The 21,508-nt window shown below is 53.2% G+C and overlaps 5 protein-coding genes across 5 annotated transcripts; 3 read left to right on the top strand and 2 right to left on the bottom strand.

Moving 5' to 3' along the window:
* Window positions 1-441: 441 nt before the first annotated feature.
* On the bottom strand, window positions 442-1,575 carry CC77DRAFT_1062850 (hypothetical protein; the record flags this gene model as incomplete). Its single annotated transcript, XM_018528575.1, has 1 exon — window positions 442-1,575. One exon carries the CDS (start codon window positions 1,573-1,575, stop codon window positions 442-444), a length of 1,134 nt encoding a protein of 377 aa, XP_018384351.1.
* A 542-nt stretch (window positions 1,576-2,117) lies between these two features.
* CC77DRAFT_176278 (polyketide synthase PksB) lies at window positions 2,118-15,171 on the top strand. The gene is made up of 10 exons (XM_018530474.1): window positions 2,118-3,234; window positions 3,288-3,611; window positions 3,736-4,050; window positions 4,103-4,741; window positions 4,794-4,913; window positions 4,964-6,938; window positions 6,986-9,424; window positions 9,489-10,186; window positions 10,234-12,159; window positions 12,214-15,171. The coding sequence occupies exons 1-10, from the start codon at window positions 2,604-2,606 to the stop codon at window positions 15,066-15,068; spliced, it is 11,922 nt and encodes a 3,973-aa protein (XP_018384350.1). The 5' UTR covers window positions 2,118-2,603; the 3' UTR covers window positions 15,069-15,171.
* A 615-nt stretch (window positions 15,172-15,786) lies between these two features.
* CC77DRAFT_1021789 (hypothetical protein) lies at window positions 15,787-17,013 on the top strand. Its single transcript, XM_018525331.1, has one exon. It carries the CDS (start codon window positions 16,152-16,154, stop codon window positions 16,962-16,964), a length of 813 nt encoding a protein of 270 aa, XP_018384349.1. The 5' UTR covers window positions 15,787-16,151; the 3' UTR covers window positions 16,965-17,013.
* A 195-nt stretch (window positions 17,014-17,208) lies between these two features.
* On the bottom strand, window positions 17,209-20,110 carry CC77DRAFT_1021788 (HET-domain-containing protein). Its single transcript, XM_018525330.1, has one exon. It carries the CDS (start codon window positions 19,832-19,834, stop codon window positions 17,309-17,311), a length of 2,526 nt encoding a protein of 841 aa, XP_018384348.1. The 5' UTR covers window positions 19,835-20,110; the 3' UTR covers window positions 17,209-17,308.
* On the top strand, window positions 19,919-20,483 carry CC77DRAFT_176209 (hypothetical protein). Its single transcript, XM_018530471.1, has 2 exons — window positions 19,919-20,226; window positions 20,281-20,483. The coding sequence occupies exons 1-2, from the start codon at window positions 19,974-19,976 to the stop codon at window positions 20,352-20,354; spliced, it is 327 nt and encodes a 108-aa protein (XP_018384347.1). The 5' UTR covers window positions 19,919-19,973; the 3' UTR covers window positions 20,355-20,483.
* Window positions 20,484-21,508: the final 1,025 nt, after the last annotated feature.

The raw sequence follows: 21,508 nt of genomic DNA, 5'->3' as shown, positions 1-21,508 counted from the left end.
AAGTCAAGGTTATCAGATTTCGTCCCATCTTGCACCGCGTTCTCCGCCCCCGGATCCCGCACGCACGTGACGCACGTGTTGGGCCTGGCTAGACTATTTTGAGACACTGGGGCTGGGCCAATGTGCACCTGGCCCGGCTTGGCGAACTTCATCTCAGCCTCAGATAAGTGTTTCAGAGCACAATCACTTCGGAATCACTACAGTCTTACCAGCACAGCAGTGCTACCTACTCGCGACGAGCATGGTCGACGCTCGCGTACACGAAGCGGACAATGACACCGACGTCAGGTGCTTATTCGAAGGATTACTCAGACGTAGGTCTACGTTGCAGCACAGTTGCTTTATTGCAATATCTCGTCATAGAAAATCGCAAACTTAGACTGATCGATGCGTGTCGTTTGGAGCTCAACTATCTGAAGATAAATTACAATGTTAATCAACTCAGCTCAACTGACACTGTCCCCCAGTTCCGACACCGTTGAAGGACTCCCCTTGAGAACCTCCTTCGAGAGACTCTATGAATCCAGTATTGCCAGTCGCATTCGGACCTGGCGTACTAGTGGGCAGGTTCCAAATTGTCCTCTCGTGACGCACATCAAATGTCCATCGCTGCCCCGTAGGGCCGCCCTGGATGAAATGAACAGTGTAACCACTGTTCTTGTCGCGAAAGGCGCCAGTCAATCCTGCATCGTTTGGAGCTCCAAGAACTTTGCTCAACACGAGTGAGTCCCGGGGCACCTCGCCATCTGTCTCGTCTACAACATCTTGGGCAGCACAGATGAGCTTTCCGTCACGGTACAGTCTGGCCACCGTATGTGGCTGATTACCACTTTTCATGTCGGAAAAGATGCGCATAATCTGCATCGCATACGGTCCAACGTGAGCACGTAGATAGTACGACTCTGTCATGACCTGACCCCAAGACAGTGGCGACCAAACACGATCCATGCCACCCGTTGCGCCACCATCCATCGGCCAGACCAAGGACTTTGGAGTATTGCTTTCGGGAGGGTAGAACTCCAGATCGGCCGTAACAGAAGCTCGTCCAATCGGTCGCATGTAGTTGACTGGCGATCCTAGCTCTGGTCGTGTATTGAGGCCAGTATCGCCAGGCATAGAGGTTAGGCTCACATTGCCCTCGAGGACGCCAGGGATGGCAAACGTCAACTTGGCCCACGAAGAATCGACAGGGACCTGGAATGACGCGCTCATATTCTTGATCGGATCCTTCCAGACGCCTACAACATCTTCAGCGTCTCCCACAGTGGTGACAATAGAGTCGGAAAAGTACATGTCGCGGTGCCAGGTGCTCTCATCAGGCCAGATGCAGAGTACTTGGCAGCGGAATGGGGCCTGCCTTGGACCCTCCATGTTCCGTCCGAAGCCCACCACAATGGCAGCTTTGTCAGCAGAGATACCATCAAAGAACCAGAGCTCCCATCCTGTTTGCGTAATGGCGTCCACGTACTTGGGAAAGACGTTTCCGGATCCAGGGATGAATGGCAAGACAGAGACTGGGCCCAAAACGATAGGTTCAGTCTCGATGTTCAGGCGTGATTCGAATTGCTCGGTCATGATTGCGGGTATCTGCTCGGGTGGGGGATTGCGATCTCTGCAGTAAAGTTCAACGGTACTAATGTGTAGAAATGTAGATTCTTGTTGACTAAACTTAGAAACACCTACAACCGAATCGTGTGAGGCGTGGCCGCGCTCGCTCGAATTGGAGCCGAAGAGCCCTCCGAAAAACTCCGGCATCAGATGTGCATCCCCAAAGACCTACAGTGATACCGCGCACTGCACCGAAAAGGGTCCGCACGCATCTCCGAACTTCTCCAGTTTTGGCCCCAGCCCACTGCCCGGCACAGGGACTCAATCTACCGTCGTGTCGGGTCCTACCAATCGATCTCGTCAGCCTCAAAAGCACAGAATAGGAAGGAGGCTTGGCTACGCCCGTGTACTGTGGTATCAGGCGAAAGTTTGTACGTGGTCTTTGCATACCTAGGTAAGCAGGGTTGCGAACACACCAAAAATTACAACTCGTCAACAACAACAATGCAAATTTGGCATCATGTTGTAGAGAAGAAAATATCTAAGAAGGTATGTGAATAGCACCTTTTCAAGAAGTTCTATGGTGTCGTTGTCAAAAACTGCCTTGTAAGATCCCTACCTAGGTAGTCGCGCACGGTCCATGGCCAACATTTACGCCTGATACCACAGTACTACTCCTCGCGTAGCTTCAAAACTTGGACCACCAACACGAACCGGTCCCCTAGACGAATGAATGGTGGTAACGCTGTCATCAGTTCAGGCACCGGCAACAGCTGCAAAAGTGTCCTGCAACGACCGAGGATTTGCGCCGTATCAGCTTCAAGGGTCTAAGCAGCACCAGTGCACAGCTGAGCAGACGCAATTATTCGGAACGGTCTCACGGTTCGAGAACCGACTAAGAAGCTCGAGATGATAAAAATGGTCCCGTCACACCAAGGCAAACGAGTTCAGTCAATCCCAATCATCATTCAACTCAATCGAGGCACATCAACTTGTCGTCGTCTTGCTCATACCACATACGAGTTTCTATAAAGATACAGCAATTCTTCGCCAGAATGTCTAATTCGGAGCCTATTGCCATCGTTGGGAGCGCCTGTCGCTTTCCTGGCGATTCTGATACGCCGTCCAAACTATGGCAGCTCATCAAGTCTCCTCGAGATTTGCTGCGCCAGGTGCCAGAGGAGCGCTTCGATGCGGAAGCCTTCTACCACCCAGACTCCAAACACCACGGCACGACCAACGCTATCAAGTCGTACTTCCTCGACGAAGACCCTGCTTTGTTCGACAATGGCTTCTTCAACATCCCACAGAGTGAGGCCGAAGCCGTTGATCCTCAGCAGAGGTTGTTGATGGAGACGGTGTATGATTCACTCTGCGCTGCTGGACAAACCATTGAGGAGCTACGTGGGTCTTCCACTGCTGTTTACGTTGGGCTGATGTGCGACGATTGGGCTGGCATTCTCGCTCAAGACCCCGACGTCTTGCCGCAGTATGGAGCCACTGGCATGGCCCGAAGTATCATGTCAAACCGCATCTCATACTTTTTCGACTGGCACGGACCGTCCATGACGATTGACACTGCTTGCTCTTCCAGTCTAGTTGCTGTTCACCAGGCAATTCAGACTCTCCGCAGCGGCGAATCGCAGGTCGCTATTGCTGCTGGAGCTAATTTGATCCTCACTCCAGGTTTGTGTTTTGTCCCCCTTTGTAGGAGCATCTTGACTGATGCCGCTTCCCAGGAATGTACATTGCAGAGAGCAAGCTGTCTATGCTCTCACCCTCTGGCAGGTCCCGTATGTGGGACAAGGATGTCGACGGGTATGCTCGTGGTGAGGGCATTGCTGCTGTCGTTTTGAAGCCTCTTAGCGCTGCCATCCGGGACAATGACCACATTGAGTGCCTCATCCGAGGTACTGGTGTGAATCAGGATGGTCGTACGAACGGCATCACCATGCCCAGCGCAACGGCACAGGCTGCTCTTATCCGAGACACTTATGCTAGAGCTGGACTGGATGTCAATAAGCCCGAAGATCGCCCCCAGTTCTTCCATGCGCACGGCACAGGTATTTAACTTCCAGTTCTATATGCCCTTCTCTCCGAGTTCGGTAGACCATGTACGAGAGCCTTCTGCAGGATCTCAGAACTCTACGCTTTAGCACTTGTCGAGCTGACCCTGAGACTCTATAGGTACCGCCGCAGGTGATCCACAAGAGGCCGAAGCCATCTCAAAAGCATTTTATTCTACGAATGATTGCGATGAGACGCTCTACGTCGGCTCCATCAAGACTGTCATTGGACATACCGAGGGAACGGCTGGCCTCGCTAGCTTGATCAGTACTTCGTTGGCGCTCCAGCACAAGGTCATCCCGCCAAACATGCACTTCAACACGCTAAACCCCCGCCTCAAGCCGTTCTATGATCACTTGGAGGTTCCCACCCGGGCCCTTGCATGGCCCTTGCCTCGTCCCGGCCAGCCTTTCCGGGCCAGCGTGAACAGTTTTGGTGAGCATCCGGCTTGATATAGCAGGCCGTGTTTGCTAACAGGCGTCTTCAGGATTTGGCGGTACAAATGCGCACGCAATTCTCGACGCATACGAGCCTCAGCCGCAGCCCCAAGTCAAGGGTCCATTACTCACGCCATTGACATTCTCCGCTTCGTCCGAAACTTCATTACGATCGATGTTGGCTGACTATGCGGAGTACTTCAGGTCCACCCCAGACATTTCCCTGCACGATGTGGCGTACACCTTGCAAACGCGTCGCTCGACCTTGGGGCACCGAGTTACCCTTACAGTCACTGGAGTGGAAGAGGCAGTCTCTCAGATTGATGCCATTGTCAACGGCGAGCTCGACAGTACCTTGGCCACCCGTCAGCTGAACAAGTCATCGCCCAAGATCCTAGGTGTCTTCACTGGCCAGGGTGCGCAATGGCCGCGAATGGGAGCGAAGCTGCTCGAGACGTCTCCATACGTGGCCAAGCGGCTCTCTGAGCTTGACCAAGCGTTGGCTGAGTCGCTCGCTGGCGAGTGCCCATCATGGACGCTCGCAGAGATGATTTTGGCTGATGCAAAGTCATCGAGGATGGCCGAGGCAGCAATCTCTCAGCCGCTTTGCACTGCAGTCCAAATTGTGCTCGTCGATCTGCTTCGATTTGCCGGTATCAAGTTCGAAACAGTGATTGGACACTCGTCTGGTTAATATACTGCTGTGATGTGTAGTCATTCTGGTAGCTGATTTTGTCCCAGGTGAAATCGGAGCCGCTTACGCTGCAGGTCTCTTGACAGCCCGCGATGCCATCAGAATTGCCTACTATAGGGGGCTCTACGCCAAGCTTGCCAAATCTCCTTGCGGTGGCAAGGGTGCGAGTAAGTATCACATATTAGAAAGAGGTGTACACACGCTGACAATGTCCTAGTGATGGCTGTTGGTACAACTGTCGAAGACGCGACAGAGTTCTGCAACCTTGAAGACTTCCAAGGCCGGATTCAAATCGCCGCTGAGAATTCCCCCACCAGCATCACCTTGTCCGGCGATGAGGACGCCATCATCGAAGCCGTAGAGATTTTCAAGGACGAAGGCAAATTCGCACGCCAACTCAAGGTCGACACTGCCTACCATTCGTCCCACGTTTTGCCCTGTGCCGAAGCATACATTGCGGCAATGGAGAAATGTGGGATTGAGTATTCGACGCCTACCGGGGCGAAGTGGCACTCAAGCGTCCACAAAGGCACAATCATGGGCCTGGACCAGCTCACTTGCCAGTACTGGGTCGACAACATGACCAATCCGGTTCTCTTCTCCTCTGTCGTTGCACAGGCAGCCTCTAAGAGTGGGTCATTTGATCTGATCCTAGAAGTCGGCCCACACCCTGTGCTCAAGACGCCGTGCCTCGATTCGCTTGACGAGGATGCCCACCCTCCTTACTCTGGTGTGATTGCGCGAGGCAAAAATGATGTGAGAGAGTTCTCCAATGCTCTTGGCTTCATCTGGACTCATATCGGCGCCGGATCCGTCAACTTTGATAGGTTTTCCCGAGCAGCGTCTGGGTCATCTGTGCCTAGGAAGTTCCTGCACGACCTTCCCAAGTACCGTTTCGATCACTCTAGGCGCTTCATGACCCTTTCCCGCAAGTCTGGACTATACAACTCGCTCAAGGCTCCACCTCATCCTTTGTTGGGCAAGAGGTGCATTGACCGCGAGACCTCTCGATCCATCCAATGGCGCAATGTTTTGCATCCAAAGGAGATTGGCTGGCTTCATGGGCATCAGATTCAGGGACAGCTTGTCTTCCCTGCGACTGGCTACGTTGCCATGGCAGTCGAGGCCATGTCCATTCTGGCTGGGGAATCTCCCATGAGTCTCTTGACGATTGAGGATCTCCGCATCACCAGGGCTATGGCGTTCAATGATGATGACTCGAGCGTGGAGGCCGTCTTCGACGTGAGAATCATCATTCAGACCAATAATGAAATCGAAGCCACATGGTCATGCAGTTCGGCAGCACCAACGGATCACAGGGCAACTCTGGCCACGAATGCAACCGGTAGCGTCAAAGTTACGTTTGGAGCTCCCGCGCCGCACTCGCTTCCCAGCATCGAGACCGACAAACTGAACTTGAATGAAGTTGCCATTGACCGTTTCTATTCATCACTCAGTCGGCTCGGCTACAACTACTCTTGGCCGTTCCACGGTACCAGCAGCATTCAGCGCAAGGCTGACTACGCCACTGGTATCCTTGAGGATCAATCTGGCATGGACTGGGAGGACCGGCTGATTGTGCACCCTGGCATGCTTGACACAGCTCTGCAGACCGGCTTTGCGGCGTTTAGCTGCCCTGGCGACGAGCGCCTGTGGGCCCTAATCGTTCCCACCAGCTTCAAGTCGATCGTCATCAACCCCTACTTCACTTCTGCTGGCATCGGAAAACAGGAACGATATCAATATGTTTCCGTCGCCAAGGAGTACAAGAAGGGCAAGGCCATTACCGAGCTCAATCTGTTGACTGAGCAAGACGGCCAGACCTTCTTGCAGATTGAGGGGATGGAGCTCGTGCCGTTCTCTGCCGCGCTCGAAGAGAACGACGCAGTCCTCTTTTCACGATTCGACTACCAGCTCGCGCATCCAGATGGCCAGGTCACCGCTGCGAGCTGTACCTACAAGGCTGAGGATCTAGAGATCGCACTCGACTCGGAGCGTATTGCCTTTTTCTACCTGCGCCGCCTTGTGGACTCCATCACACCGGAAGAGAAGGCCAACGCATTGTTCCAATACCGACACCTAGTCGAGTGGGCCGCTTACGTCGTGCCGAAGGTTCTGAGGGGCGAGAATCCGTACATTCCGCAAGAGGCGCAGAATGACACACGATTTGACATCAACGCTCTCCTCAAGAAGTAAGTACACTTTTCCGATTCTCCATTAATACTAATCATCTTACCAGACACGACCACCGTACGGACGTTCGTCTCCTAGAGTCCGTTGGCGAGAACCTTCCCCAATGTGTCCGGGACGGATCCAACATCCTCGAGCACATGACCAAAGATGGGATGCTGGACGATGTCTACGAAGAAGGCTTTGGTCTTGACTTTGTCAATGAGTACATTGCTCGCATGGCGGCTCAGATTGCCCACCGCTACCCACGCATGGACGTCTTGGAGATTGGCGCTGGTACTGGTGGGTCAACTAGGAGGATTCTTCCCCGACTGGGATCTGCCTTTTTGTCTTACACGTACACGGACGTTTCTGGAGGCTTCTTCAGCCACGCCGAGGATCGCTTCAAGGACTTTGCCAGTCGCATGATCTTCAAGACGTTTGACATGAACACGGATCCTGCCGCTCAAGGCTACGTTCCAGGCTCATACGACCTTGTCATTGCCTCCAACGTCCTTCACGCCACCTTGGAGATGGATGCCATGATGCAGAACGTCCGCAGCCTGCTCAAACCGGGTGGTTATCTCATCATTCTTGAGACCGTAAACAACAACTGCCTCCGAATTGGTCTACCCATGGGCAGTCTTCCAGGTTGGTGGCTCGGAGCTGAGACTGGCCGTCGCTGGGGCCCAACGCTCACTTTGGAGCAATGGGACTCGCTTCTGGCCAAGAACGGCTTCGGCGGAATTGAGACCACAACGCCGCCTGCCCACGAGATTCTGCCCGGCAACGTCTTTTGCGCTCAGGCGGTTGACGATCGCATGACGATGCTGCGAACCCCTCTTTTGGACGTCTCCATGCTCCCAGCGACCAAAGCACCCGGAATAGTCATCATCGGAGGCAAGACCCCGTCCGTCTTCACACTCTCTGGGCAAATCGCGGCTATTCTTGCCCCCAGATATTCCCAGATCACTCGCATCAAGTCTGTGGAAGCGCTCAGTCATATGGGTTTGGCTGACTCCAGCACTGTCTTGTCGCTCACCGAGCTGGATGAACCGCTCTACGCTGACATGACCGCCGAAAAGCTGGAAGCCATGCAGATTCTTTACCGACAAAGTGGTAATATCCTCTGGTTGACTACAGGAGCTAGGTCGGAAAACCCATACTCGAACATGAGTCTTGGCGTCAGCCGGTGTCTGCGATATGAGTACCCCAACATTACGCTTCAGATTCTGGATCTCAACTCGCCAAGCCACCGTCAGCCAGGCATAATTGCAGAGTACCTCCTCCGCCTGGAAATGCTTGACAAGTGGTCAAAAGAGCTTGCGCCGAACGACCTCATGTGCACATTGGAGCCTGAGCTGCACCTGGAGGACGACACCGTACTTATTCCACGACTTTATCCCTATGTCTCTGGAAACGCGCGCTACAACACTGCCCGTCGTGTCGTCAGCGAGCAGGTTGACCCTCAAGAGACCAGCATCATGTTCACAGGCGATGATGACTCATGGGGGCTGCAACGCGCTTCTCCGCTGCACATTCCGACACCGCTGCCCTTCACTGGGGAAACACGCACTATTCGCATCACATATTTTTTACTCTCGACCGTCAATATCCTCCCGGGGTGCAGCCTAATGGTCTGCGTCGGCACCGACTCTTCGACCAAAGAGAAGCTCCTGGCAGTAACCCACACAGCGGAGTCACCTGCTACGATCCCATCGTCTTGGTGCACTTCAATTGAAGGCCTCGATGCTTCCAGTGTGCTGGGTCTTGCAGCCGCCAACATGGTTGCAAGCAGCATCTCGAGGCTCACAGATAAAGGAGATGTGCTTATTGTCCACGAGCCACACCCAATGGTCGCCGCTGCCTTGCTAAAAGGAAGTAAGAGTGTTCACATCACTACTTCCCGTCAGCAAGAGGCCAAGAATGGATGGCAGTATGTGAACAAGAACCTTCCGGAGCGCCTCGTCCAGAAGCTTCTCCCTTTCAACGCCAACAAGTTCATCGACCTCTCTCAAATCTGCTGGGGATCCGAGAAGTCTCACGTCATTCCCGCAGCATTGCCCCGCAATTGTCAAGTCATTGATGAGGCGCGTCTATTTGGCACTAGCACTGAGCTCAGGCCTTTCGTCTCTGAGGCTGAAGTGTCTGAGCAACTCAGGGCTGCTTTCTCTGAGATCAAGAGTAGCACTCCAGCATCGGTTGCGTCAATTGTCCCTCTGCAGGACATTTCGGAGTTTGCTGCTGCTGGTGGGCGGTTCGCAGTAGCGGATTGTACCATTCCTTCCGTTACGGCTCAATTGACTCCCATTGATACAGGCAACATTTTCCAGCCCGATAGGACGTACTTCCTTGTTGGTCTGAGTGGTGAGCTTGGACAGAGTCTTTTGAAGTGGATGGTCGTCCACGGCGCTCGATATATTGCTGTCACGAGCCGAAGGCCCAACGTCCAACCAGAGTTTATCGCTGGAATGGAGCGCATGGGCGCGACGGTCAAGGTTCTTGCCATGTAAGTCATCCCCTCTCGCCATGTCTACCACAAGCGATCTCCCCAGGAGCTAATCAGAACGCAGGGACATCACCGTTCGGGAGTCGCTACACGCGTGCCACGCGGAAATTGTCAAGACCATGCCTCCCATTGCAGGTGTAGCCAACGGCGCCATGGTACTCCAGGATGGTCTGTTTGACAACATGTCCTACGACGCATTCGCCAAAGTCCTGAAGCCCAAGGTTCTCGGCTCCCAGCTCCTGGATGAGCTCTTCTACGACACTCCGCTCGATTTCTTCATCTTCTTCTCTTCTGCCACGGCAGTCATGGGTAACAGCGGGCAGAGCAACTACATTGCAGGAAACATGTACATGAACGCTCTTGCAGCACAGCGCAAGAAGCGTGGTGTCCCTGCGTCGTCCATGAACATTGGCTCCATTATCGGTATCGGATACGTGGAGCGAGCCGCTGACATTGACGAGCACACCTTCTTGAAGATGGGATACAAGCCCATGTCGGAGCAGGATCTGCAGCAGCTGTTTGCCGAGGCCGTTCTGCTTGGTCGGCCAGAGTTGCAAGAGAACTGCGAACTCGCCACGGGAGTGACGCCCATTTACAAGGACGCTCAGGCCAAAGACCAGTACCTCAAAGATGTCAAGTTCAGTCATTTCGTCATGGAGCGTGTAAATGCGGTCGGAGCCACCGGCAAGACATCGTCAGTCCCCGTCAAGGTCCAGCTCGCAGAGGCCAAGACCAAGGCCGACGCTGTTGCGATCATCACTGGTAAGTACTCCCTGATGCTGAGAAGTGCCATTACTAATAATTGGAAGAATCGTTCATGGCCCGACTAAGGCGCATTCTTGCGGTTTCACCTGACGAGGTCATTAACGAAAAGGTGACCCTTGTGGACCAAGGAGTCGATTCTCTCATGGCTGTCGAGGTGCGCTCTTGGTTCCTCAAAGAGCTGGACGTTGACATTCCTGTTCTCAAGATTCTCGGTGGTAGCTCCCCCTTGGACCTCTTGACCGAAGCGCTCAAATTATTGTCGCCTTCCATTGCTGACCTCTCTGCCCTTAAGCCCGGCCAAGCCGCACAGGCAGCGGTGCCGAAGGCAGCACCCAAGGCAGCGCCAAAAGGAACCCCCAGCCCGGCGGTCAATCCAATCATCGAGATCAAGCGCCCAGACAACACTTCGAATGGACGGCCCAGTTCCTCATCTGGAGACTCCAGCGCTGATGAATCCCCAAGCAGAAGGACGCCCACGAGTACCGCCGCCAACACCGCCGGCTACAACACACCAATGACGTCGTCGGCCCTCTCCACGGCCTCCATTCAGCTCGCATCGGAGAAAAATGCCAGGAGCTCGTATTTTTCTAATCAGCGTCCGGACGAGTCTACCAGCCCTATGTCCTTTGGTCAAACAGGCTTCTGGTTTCTGAACGAGTACCTGGCAGAGAAGAAGGCATTCAATATGGCCGTAATGCTCAAGCTGACTGGGCCGGTTCGCATCCGCTCGCTCGAAGATGCTCTCCATCTAGTTGGCAACCGTCACGAGATTCTGCGCACCCGATTCTTCTGGTCCGGCGAGGGTGAGGATAGAAAGCCCATGCAGGGTATCAGGGCATTGTCTGAATTGAGGTTGACCACCAAGCGCATCCGCTCTGAAGCAGAGGCCAAGGCGGAGCTGCAGGCTGTTCACGACGAGATCTGGGACCTTAGCAGTGGAGACGCGATGAAAGTCTCGCTGCTCTCGCAATCCGATCAGAAGCACTATCTCGTGCTGGGCATGCACCACATTTTCATGGACGGATACAGCTTCAGCGTCTTCTTCAAGGATCTCGACGCTGCATACAACCGCAAGACTCTGTCTCCCCTGCCTTCGGAGTCGCAATATCGTCACTTTGCGATGCAGCAGATAAAGGCGTACGAATCTGGCGCCTTCGACAAGACGATTGAGCACTACCGCAACACGTTGCCCCAGGAGTTTAAGTCCAAGCCTATCGAACTGTTTCCCTTTGCCCGGTCCGCTACCAGGCAGCCGATGCTCACTTATAGCCAACAAGAAGCATCTGTACGACTTGAAGCCGGTATGGCAGCTAAGATACGCCAGCTGGCCCGCCAAAATAGTTCGACGTCCTTCCACGTCTATCTGAGTGCGCTGCGGGTCCTCTTGTTCAGTCTCTTGCCCAGCACTGATGATATCTGCATTGGCATTGCAGACACAAACCGTACTGACAAGAACTACATGAACAGCATAGGTTTCTTCTTGAACCTGCTGCCGCTCCACTTCCGTCGAAGCGAAGCAGGAACTTCCTTGGCTTCAATCATCAAGTCGGCGCGTGATACGGCTTACGGTGCGCTTCAGCACTCGCAGCTGCCGCTCGATGTCCTTCTCAAGGAGCTCAATGTCTCTCGCTCGAACGCATACACGCCGATTTTCCAAGTCTTTTTAGACTACAGGCAAGTAGTCCAGGAGCGACCAAGCTGCGTGGGATGCAAGCTGGATGGCGAAGACTGGTGCAATGCCAGCACTGGCTACGATGTTGCTCTGGAAATCACCGAAAACGCCAACACCGACACGCTGCTCAGCCTGCGTCTCCAAGACTCGCTCTGCTCCCAGGAGAGCACTCAGCTGTTACTTCGATCCTTTGTCAACGTGCTCAAGCATATGATTGATGCTCCGAGCAGAGCTGTCGTCGGTGATCTTCCAACATGGCCGCGCAATGATGTTGCGGCGGCGCTGACGGCAGGTCAAGGTGAGATATCCGATTCTACCGGAGGTGTTCAGGAGATAGCTGACAAGACTATAGAACAATCACTCGAGTCCAAGTGGAACCAGCCCACGGTCGCGCATCGGATTGAACAACTGACGCGCGCCCATCCTGAAAAGACAGCAATTCGCGACGGGAATGGCAACACCCTCACTTATGCTCAAATGGCTGCTCGCGTGGACACTATCCGCAAGGCCTTGGAGGATTCGAGCGTGCGCAAGGGAGACATTGTCGGTGTCTTCCAAGAACCATGTGCTGATTGGATCTGTTCAATGTTGGCCATTTTCAGGGCTGGCGCTGTGTACGTGCCCTTGGATCTGCGCAGTTCCACTGCTCGTCTGGCAAGCATCGTCAGGGTCTCTCGGCCCTCGACTATCCTCACAGACAATACTACGGCCGACAAGATTTCTCTGATTGGCGCTACGAATGTAACCGTCCTGTCAGTCTCGGGTCTGATGCCTGCAAATACCTCGTACCCGAATCGTGCCGAACCGAATGCGCAAGCCGTCATCCTCTTTACAAGCGGCTCCACAGGAGAACCCAAGGGCCTCAACATGACCCATGTCAACATGGTGACTTCTGCAGAGGCTTCGAGCTGTACGTTTATGACCTCCAGCGGTGGCAATCTTGTCGTTCTGCAACAGAGTCCCTATAGCTTCGATTTCTCTCTCGATCAGACCTTCGCCGCCCTCACAAACGGCGGGTGTCTGTGCGTGGTGCCAGCCTGCTACAGAGGAGATCCAGTTGAGATTAGCAGGATCATGGCTGCGGAAGAAGTCACATACACCAGCGGCACGCCGTCTGAATTCGCCATGTGGCTGCGATATGGCGCTAGTAACTTGTCCCAGTGCCGTTCCTGGACGCATGTCTTCTCCGGTGGTGAAGCCATGAGCCATGGCCTTGCCCGCGAGTTCTCTACTCTGAACCTCCCTCAACTGCACGTCTCTACCGGTTACGGACCAGCAGAGACCACCATGTTCTCGACCAAGATTGAGCTCAACTACACTTCGCCAGACCTTCCAAATCCCCTGCCAGCTGGGCACATGCTGGCTGGATACTCTATCTGCATTGTGGACGCCAATGTGCAGCCTGTGCCCCTCGGCGTCTCTGGTGAAATCGTCATCGGAGGCCGCTGCGTCGTGGACGGCTACTTTGGGAACCCAGAGTTGACGAAGCAGAGGTTCCTTCAAGATAGCTTCTTTGGTACTCCAGGAAAGGTCTATCGCAGCGGCGATCGCGGCCGCCTGCTTGCAGATGGCACTCTGTTTGTTGAAGGGCGCCTAGAGGGCGATACACAAGTCAAGATTCGCGGCTTCCGTGTGGAAATCACCGAGATCGAAAACGTCCTCTTGAAGCGCGCTGCCGGTGCCCTTTCTCACGCTGTTGTCACGCTGCGAGGAAGCGGGGATGCAAAGTACCTGGCTGCGCACGTCGTCTTCTCTCCCGAATACCCCGAGGAGCATCGCCCAGCGATGCTAGAGTCTCTTCGCCACGGTCTGCCACTGCCACCATACATGCGTCCATCTGCCGTTGTGCCGCTCTCAGATATCCCAAGGACCGCCCACTCCAAGGTCGATAGGAAAGCTATCCAAGCACTGCCTCTTCCGAGCGCACAGGAGGCGACACAGACTTCCGAGAATCTCTCCGAAACAGAGCGCAAGCTGGGCGACGTTTGGCGCCAAGTGTTGCCGCTTCATCCCGGTCCACTCCACCTCGACTCTGACTTCTTCCTGGTTGGCGGTAGCTCGATTCTGCTGGTCAGGTTGCAGTCTCTGCTGAGAGATGCCTTCTCTGCAACGCCGAAGCTCTTCACTTTAATGGGAGCCAGCACACTTGGCGAGATGGCAGCTACCATTACGGCCAATGTCTCCACTGCCATCGATTGGGATACGGAAACGAGCCTAGCAGAGTCGCTGAAGCAGATCGTGCCTACAAAGCGGACCACGAACGCTGGCACTAAGACCATGCTCTTGACGGGCTCTTCAGGTTATCTTGGCCGCCATTTACTTGCTCAGCTCGCCGAGGATCCAAATCTCAAGCAAGTTATCTGTCTCGTCCGCCAAGCAGACAGTGGTTCTTTGACCCTGGGCACGAACAACAAGATTACCTTTGTCCAAACCGACATCTCGCAGCATAATCTTGGCCTGTCCGACGGCAGCTTCTCAGCGCTCGTTGAAAAGGCTGACGTCGTTGTCCACTGCGCTGCCAATCGCTCTTTCTGGGATCGGTACGAAGTCTTGCGCCACGACAATCTAAACTCGGTCAAGGAGCTGGCCCGACTGGCGGCGCACCACGCTATCCCACTGCACTTCATCTCGTCTGGTGCAGTCAAGACCTACGTTGATGCTGGTATGACACCTCCCCAGGATGGAAGCGACGGCTATGTTGCCGCCAAGTGGGCTGCTGAGACGTTCTTGCACAAGGCCGCCGTTGCACTGAAAATTCCCGTCTACATCCACCGACCTACAGGCCTCCCAAAGGCGACTTCTGGCGATAACGCAACGGAGCGCGCCGTCGTGACGGACGAGCTACTAAAGATCGCCGGCAAGCTCGGCATGCGTCCCTCTTTCGACACAGTCAAGGGCACAGTGGACGTCGTCCCCGTCCACGACGTTGTGCAAGCCATCCACCGATCCGCATACTTCAGCATTGGCGCGAGTCTGCACGGCAAGAATGGAGGGCTTGTGGAGATTCTGCACCATGAGGCGGTGCTCAGGGTGTCGGTCGACGAGTTTGCGGCGCTGATGCAAGAACAGAAGGGGTTGAGCAGTCTGCCGAGTGTGCCCATTTTGGAGTGGTTTGGGCAAGCGAAGAAGGCCGGGTTTTCATTTTTTATGGCGGCGCAGGATTTGAGTATGGGGACTGCGGGTGCGGAGTTGGTTTCGAGACGTTGAGCCTGGGATTCGAAGGTGTTATGTTACAGGCTGTTCACATGCCGTTTCGTAGTGTTTAGTTCTCTCGGAGTTAGCTACTTGTATAGACAATAATTTTCAATTGTTAAGTTAACTTAATAGATTAATTTTTCTTGCATCTAGCATTGCAACGTTCGTCCCTCCCTTTCACTCAGGCCCAGGACGGTTAAGTGTCAACGCCGAGCGTTGACAAAATTACCTAGGTAGCTGTCAACGAGCTTGTTAACTTCAGTCGCGGTAGAAACGAGAGAGTTCTGAAGAAGGATTCTGTTGAGCCGTGATATTGATCGCACAGTAATTTCAACCTGGTTGCTTCCCCGGATGGAATCTGAGAAGACACGAAGTTATTTAGAGCTCGGCTACTAAGTGCTGCTTGATGCTTTCCTCGGCCTGCGTTGAGACCTTCCTATATTTCTTTCACCAAGGTTACAATCCTGCATAGGTACCTGCAGGAGACCCAAGGCCCACATGGCTCAAGTCGACACCACTGCGGGATGGCAATTAAGCATTGTTGCTTGTCAACGAACCTAAAAGCTTGGTCCGCCCACGATGCATTATAAGACTGATGATTTGCTGCGGCTATTAACAACGCCAAGAGTGCCAAGCCGGGATAAGACCAGTGTAGCCGCAAACATAAGCTTTAGATTATGAAACGTTAAGCGCCCATGCTAAGGAATCCTTTTGTACACCAGACAGTCGACAAAGCCGCAATGCAATCAAGGTAAGACTTACATCGAGGCGTATGAGGTTACATCTACACACTCTCGCCACAAGCGCTACTGCAAGGGCGTTGCCGTGAACCCTGTACAAGCCATGCAGGGCTCCCATTGGAGGGACGTCATGCCCCCTACGGTGAATGCTAAGCACGCACGAACGTCCTCCTACCTCCGCTGAATCTTTCCGACACTTCTATTCCTCCACACTTTTTTTCTTTTGAGGCACACAGATATTTTCATGTTCATTACTTGGCTACCTTAGTTCACCGGCTGACATGGCCTACCACGTGCCTGTGCCTATTACGCTTGGCACTTCCTTAACGCTACATTTCCTGGTCTTCAGTGCAACATGGGTAAAGATGGTTGGAGCCTCGTCGGTGTGGTAGAGGTTGATCTGATCTTTCCGCGCAACGAGACATATGCGCCTACCGCCTATTTGCCCATTATTTTCGCCTTCCAAAATTCTCATCTGGCGCCTTTCCACGATCCGCTCATTCACATCGACGCTTATCTAGTCCAGAACGCGAACGGCAGCACTCCTCAATGGGCTCCGCCCGAGTCAATCGATCTGGAACAACTGCGATGGGCAAACTTTACCAACAACGACACCTACTTTGCATACCCAACTTACCAACGTAATGAGTTCACCTTCGCGACTGAAGGAATCTGGCAGGTCACTTGGACATTCAACTGGGCAGTGTGTACCGAAGACTCGTTGGCAAACAACATATTTATCCGAAACGAATCGCAACGCACGACGACGCTCACCATCAGAAAGGACGCTCAAGAGGTAGATCTTGTGTCCGGAACAATGGGCAAGAGCTGCTCTGGACAAGATGGTGTCGCAGTCAACATCACGAATACGCTCCATATCCCTAGCTCCGCTCATTGGGAAGGTCAACCCGACAAATGGGAAGGTCAAGGCGACATGTGTGCATCCACGGCGTCTTCTGTTCCTAAGTCGGATCCTTGTCGAGTGAGCATCGACCCTGCCGCCGCTGCAAGCATCTCATGTTCAATCACCTTTGGTAGCTCAGCGGCAGATTTCAGCACAACAACCTCTTCGCTGACATGCCCGGAGGATAAGAAGAGCGCTGCTGGGTGTTTGACCGTTGGGGGCCTTGCAGCGCTGTTTGGGGTATTTTCCTACCTTCTTCATTAATACTAGGAGTTCTGTACAAGGTCAAATTGATCCGTCACATTGAGGCGCATGAACACACTTCTCCTGGTTTTGCCAAATAGATGGCGTTCATTGCAATATATTGTTTATCGAAGCTCAAATTTGCACATACGACCATAGGACACTGAAAATTAGGCTTCCCGTCCGCTCAGCCATATACAAGCAGTGTACCGGCGGATTAGTAGTTAGGTGGGTGACCACTAGCGAATCCCCGCTGTTGTATGTTTTTGCGTCTTTTTGCTCCATAACACGGCCCATCATGCATTTTAGCCTCGTTAGGTTGACGAGAGCTTCTAGTAAGTCCCTGGGTAAAAAGGTCCTGATCATCAGACGAGATGCAATACCTTCTCGTGGAGATCGCCCTTGTCTCGTAGGTCTAGTGCTTCTCCCTTCTGGAGTCCCTCAACATAGCACTCACCAACGAGACGATAGCAGTCGGTGCGGGGAAGAGCATTACTTTTCGCAGGCGGTGGTGTACATTCTTTTGACTTCTTCTGGAACGGATTCCAGCTCTTCAATGAGCCTTTGAATTTCTCGACCGAGCTGATGGGAAGATCCAGATCAAGGTCCAGCCACTCAGGACAGTTGGGTCCTTTCGTTACTTTCTGCACGACGAAGGGTGTTTTCCCACCATACAGTACACATACCTCGTCTCCAACTCGTGTAATCGGCGGTCCACTGCCAATGTACCCCGTCTCAGTTACGAAGATGGCCCGTTCGATATCCACAGCGATGTTGAATCTCAACGCCATTAAAGGCAGCCTTTCCAAGGCTTCTTCACTCGAGGTATTCTCCATACAAGGCCACTCCTCGATGTCTCGCTTATTTGGGGAAGAGAAAGCGCTGAATGTCGGAAGTGTACCTGGTTCCTCTTCTTTCGCGTATTGAAGGCCAAACTCGTAATACGCAGTAAAGTACTGCCCAGGCGACCCTGTTCCAGGCGGTCCGCAAGCAGAACCCCCCGTAATGACCTTCGCAAATGCTTCCCCGTTAAGCGAGTACCGACCGCGGCCATTAACCTCCGAGCCCCAAAGGATGGCCTTCCATATCTTTATGACAGCGCGGAACTGGTTCAAGGAGAACATTGGATCGTGATCATTACGGATATCATCCAGATGGGTGTATACCTTCGCGATTCTGTCGACAACGATGCCTTTCAGGGAGAGTATGCGGTCATCTTGCGATTCGACGATACACGGTTCAGTATCGTATGTTGTTTGGAAAGTAAAATGCGACATGCGCTGCACGATAGCACAGTTGCTGTGGATTTTATCCCATTTGGGCACCCAGGAAGATTGTCTTTTGTCCCAGGCAAAATTTCCTTCGTCGTCACGCTCCTGACGTACTGAACTCAAGATATGCAGTGTCGGCTTGGGTCCGTAGGAGCCGGGCATCTCGATGCAGTGTCTTGCAACATCGCGGAACACAGCTTCCCAGTCTCGGGCGTAGTCGACGCGTAAGCGCGGGTATTCCTCGGGTGTTAGGGATTCGATGGATAGGCCCAGTACTGCATATATCTTGTCATGCGGGACCGTAGAGTTGAACCTAGATATTTGATCCAGTCTGCGCATCAAGGGCGGAGTCTTATACCTACGACATGTCTCGATCATGGAGATATTGCTCAATACACGGAGGCCGTCTATGTTGTCTGGGTAAGCACGAGCTATAAACCAATTCACCGCTTGTGACAGTTGGCCCCAGCCGAGTCTCGCATTCTTTCCTACCATCAGCAGCGTGTGGTCCACACTGGATGCTTCCTGGATGATCCATACGCGACTAAACCATGGCCTGCTTAAGAATTTGCTCAAGCTCTCCCATTCCGGAGCACCAACCTTGGGGAGACCGACCGTGCTCGGATCTTCAAAAGGCTGCATGCTCCCAGCGTTACTCATGAACAGCTCTTGATAATCCAGTTTGCCAACCGTGTCTTTCCCACGCACGATTCTGTGTGCTTTTTTCAGAAAAGACATAGCCTTGATCGCAATGTCGACTTCATCCCTGTCGTTTCCGGTCCCGTCCATTATTGCGTCGCCCAGCCAGACGAGTACTCTTTCACACATTGTGTATATATCCTTCATGCGCATGACCTGTATATTCTTCTCTTCGACATCCCGCTGGTTGATACATACAGCGTCTACCCAAAGCAGCTCTGCCTTTTCCGTATTTCTGACTCTCCGCAAGGCTGCCTCCAGATTCATCGTCACCTCGATTGTCTTGCCATCTACCTTGATCCGCTCTTTGATGTCCGCATAGCCCCACACATAGGACAGTGCATCGAAAGCGCCTGAGACCTCTTCCAACGACACGGTAAAAAGCTCGCACTGTATCATGTCACACTCGGTGCAGATGCACGCATCCCCACAGCACACTTCGTCACGCAGGATTTTGCCGCGCTCGAAATCCTGCACGAAGACCCTCTCAAACAGGCTTTCAGTAATGGCTCTGCAGTCCTCCTTTTCGCAATCACTTTCCTCGCCATCTTGGTGGTAGTGGCCGCTCCCGCCGGGTACGGTCGTGGGTAAGATTCGCAATAGCCGGATTTGGTCGCCTTCAAGAGGTGAGTAAGTGGACAATGTGTAGGTAGGCGGCGTGGGCAGTGAGTTGGTGGATGGGGAAGCGCTTTGTGCCCGGCGGCTGTCGCTCCTGCAGCACTCATCAAAGGGTATGAAGCGGTGATGGGGGTGGATGAACTCGGCGTTCTTGAGACAATCAGAGCAGTAATCCCAGTCTGGGCAGTCCAAGCACTTGTGGCGGACACCGTAGATGTCCTTGTCGCAGCCATCGCAAATAGCGCTGTGATGAACGTTCATGCCAGAACTGCACTGGCAGCATGAGTGAGACGTCACCGACATGTCGTCGATTTATTTCCTGCTTACAACCACTTTCCTGAACTCATATATCTAGGTATGTTCCCGTGAGAGGGGCTGTGCTAGAGCAACGCCCGGCGGCTATTTTGGGATAGGATTTGGGGGCCAAAAGTTTCATGATCTAATGAGGGTATACCTTGCCGAGGCTCGCACCTTAACATCAACCACCTTCAAGCGCAACAACAAACGACGCGACATGGCCTCGCTAAGCAGTTGGGAGAAGCAAGATATCCTGCGCTGCGCGCGATTTCTGAAAAGGATCGAAGGCTGGGTCGACCCCACCTGGGGATTTTATGTCTATGGCACCTACACACGCCTGCAAAAGCGAAAGGATTCAGACAAGGGGAACGATGAGGGCAAAGCCCAGGAGAAAGCGGGTGAGTCATATTAATTCGAGCTTAGAGAGGGATGTCTAATGGCTGCGTATCTAGTAGACAGCGAACACTTCCAGGCTGTGCTGAACAAGCTGCACGCCCACGCTGCTGATACCCTGCGCTACGAATAACCAGAGCCGTACAATTAACAGTTTATTGACACTTTGCGCTTACAACCCGCTGCGTACCTTCCTGGCGCTTCGCTCGCTGACATCTGTGAACATTTCCGCTAGAACGCAGGCAGTTTTCTTGGCGCTGAAGGCGAAGTTATAGAGGAGGGTTACAACTGCGGTCCCAAGACTGACTGGTGTCTGATCATAGACGATGACTCACTCGATAGTATCGAACATGGGCCCGAACCAATCGGACCAACGCCGCCAGACGATGCGATGCCCTGGACTCTAAAGCGTAACGCTAACAGGGTGTTTGTCAAGCTGCTTAGTAAGAACGAGTTTACAACGGAAGAGCCCAAAGTTCTTGCTGCGCAGGGTCGGGGCGGGACTGGCCAGAGGGTTGAGTGGCATGGCTGGTGCAAGTTCTCACCCGTGTATCTAATGCCTGTCTTCAATGAGACCGACAAAGGAGATATCGAGACTTATTGCAAGCATCCCGATAAGCTCATCACGATCTAGCTATATGTTGTAGTCATCTAGCATCGAACTGGGACGACGCCCTTCGATGCACGCAGCACCACCTGGTCGATCTGGTGAAGTACCTAGACCGTAATGAGATGTATCAGCATATTAGAAAGATCAAGAAGACAGGAATATGGTGTGACTGCGAGAGCCGCACAGCGGAAGAGCAAAGAAAGGCGCTCATAGGCCGAAAAAGGCCGCCTATGTATCGAAGAAGGACGGTGACGGACCGAAAGAAGATACTTGCGGATCGATCAGACTCGCGATATACCAACCGAGGTTTACGGCCATGGTACAGATACGACAAGTGGGATCCAGATTATGACGATACAATTGACCTGGGTAAAATGCTGGAGATAACCTGCACCGCGGGATTCGACCAAAAGCTTTACCCTGGCGTCTGGAAGCGCACGATGAACTGGAAAGAAATGCATTGGTAGCAAGAAGACTACGGTACGAATTCCGATGACGGCCACAGCGTTAATGAAGACTTTGAAAAGCTGCAGAGTTATGAGAAGTTGCACAAGGAAGGACAAGCGAAGATAAAGGCTGTATTTGCAGAATGGGGGTACAAGGTTGACGAACACGATCAGGGCGAAGCTGCGGAGGGCCTTGAGGTCGACAAAGAGCGTGACAACCACAATCACAAC

The sequence above is a fragment of the Alternaria alternata genome, assembly GCF_001642055.1.
Source record: "Alternaria alternata strain SRC1lrK2f unplaced genomic scaffold CC77scaffold_14, whole genome shotgun sequence".
NCBI lineage: Eukaryota > Fungi > Ascomycota > Dothideomycetes > Pleosporales > Pleosporaceae > Alternaria > Alternaria alternata.
Note: the sequence above shows the minus strand (reverse complement) of the source record. Positions and strands in the feature narration are given on the sequence as shown.

Excerpts from the sequence above, each read along its gene's own strand:
- CC77DRAFT_176278 (XM_018530474.1), top strand. The coding sequence starts at position 2,604 with ATGTCTAATTCGGAGCCTATTGCCATCGTTGGGAGCGCCTGTCGCTTT. Across the intron at positions 3,235-3,287 it reads TAATTTGATCCTCACTCCAG|GAATGTACATTGCAGAGAGC; the intron begins GTTTGTGTTTTG and ends GCCGCTTCCCAG. Across the intron at positions 9,425-9,488 it reads ACGGTCAAGGTTCTTGCCAT|GGACATCACCGTTCGGGAGT; the intron begins GTAAGTCATCCC and ends ATCAGAACGCAG.
- CC77DRAFT_1021789 (XM_018525331.1), top strand. The coding sequence starts at position 16,152 with ATGGGTAAAGATGGTTGGAGCCTCGTCGGTGTGGTAGAGGTTGATCTG.
- CC77DRAFT_1021788 (XM_018525330.1), bottom strand. The coding sequence starts at position 19,834 with ATGTCGGTGACGTCTCACTCATGCTGCCAGTGCAGTTCTGGCATGAAC.
- CC77DRAFT_176209 (XM_018530471.1), top strand. The coding sequence starts at position 19,974 with ATGAGGGTATACCTTGCCGAGGCTCGCACCTTAACATCAACCACCTTC. Across the intron at positions 20,227-20,280 it reads CAAAGCCCAGGAGAAAGCGG|TAGACAGCGAACACTTCCAG; the intron begins GTGAGTCATATT and ends CTGCGTATCTAG.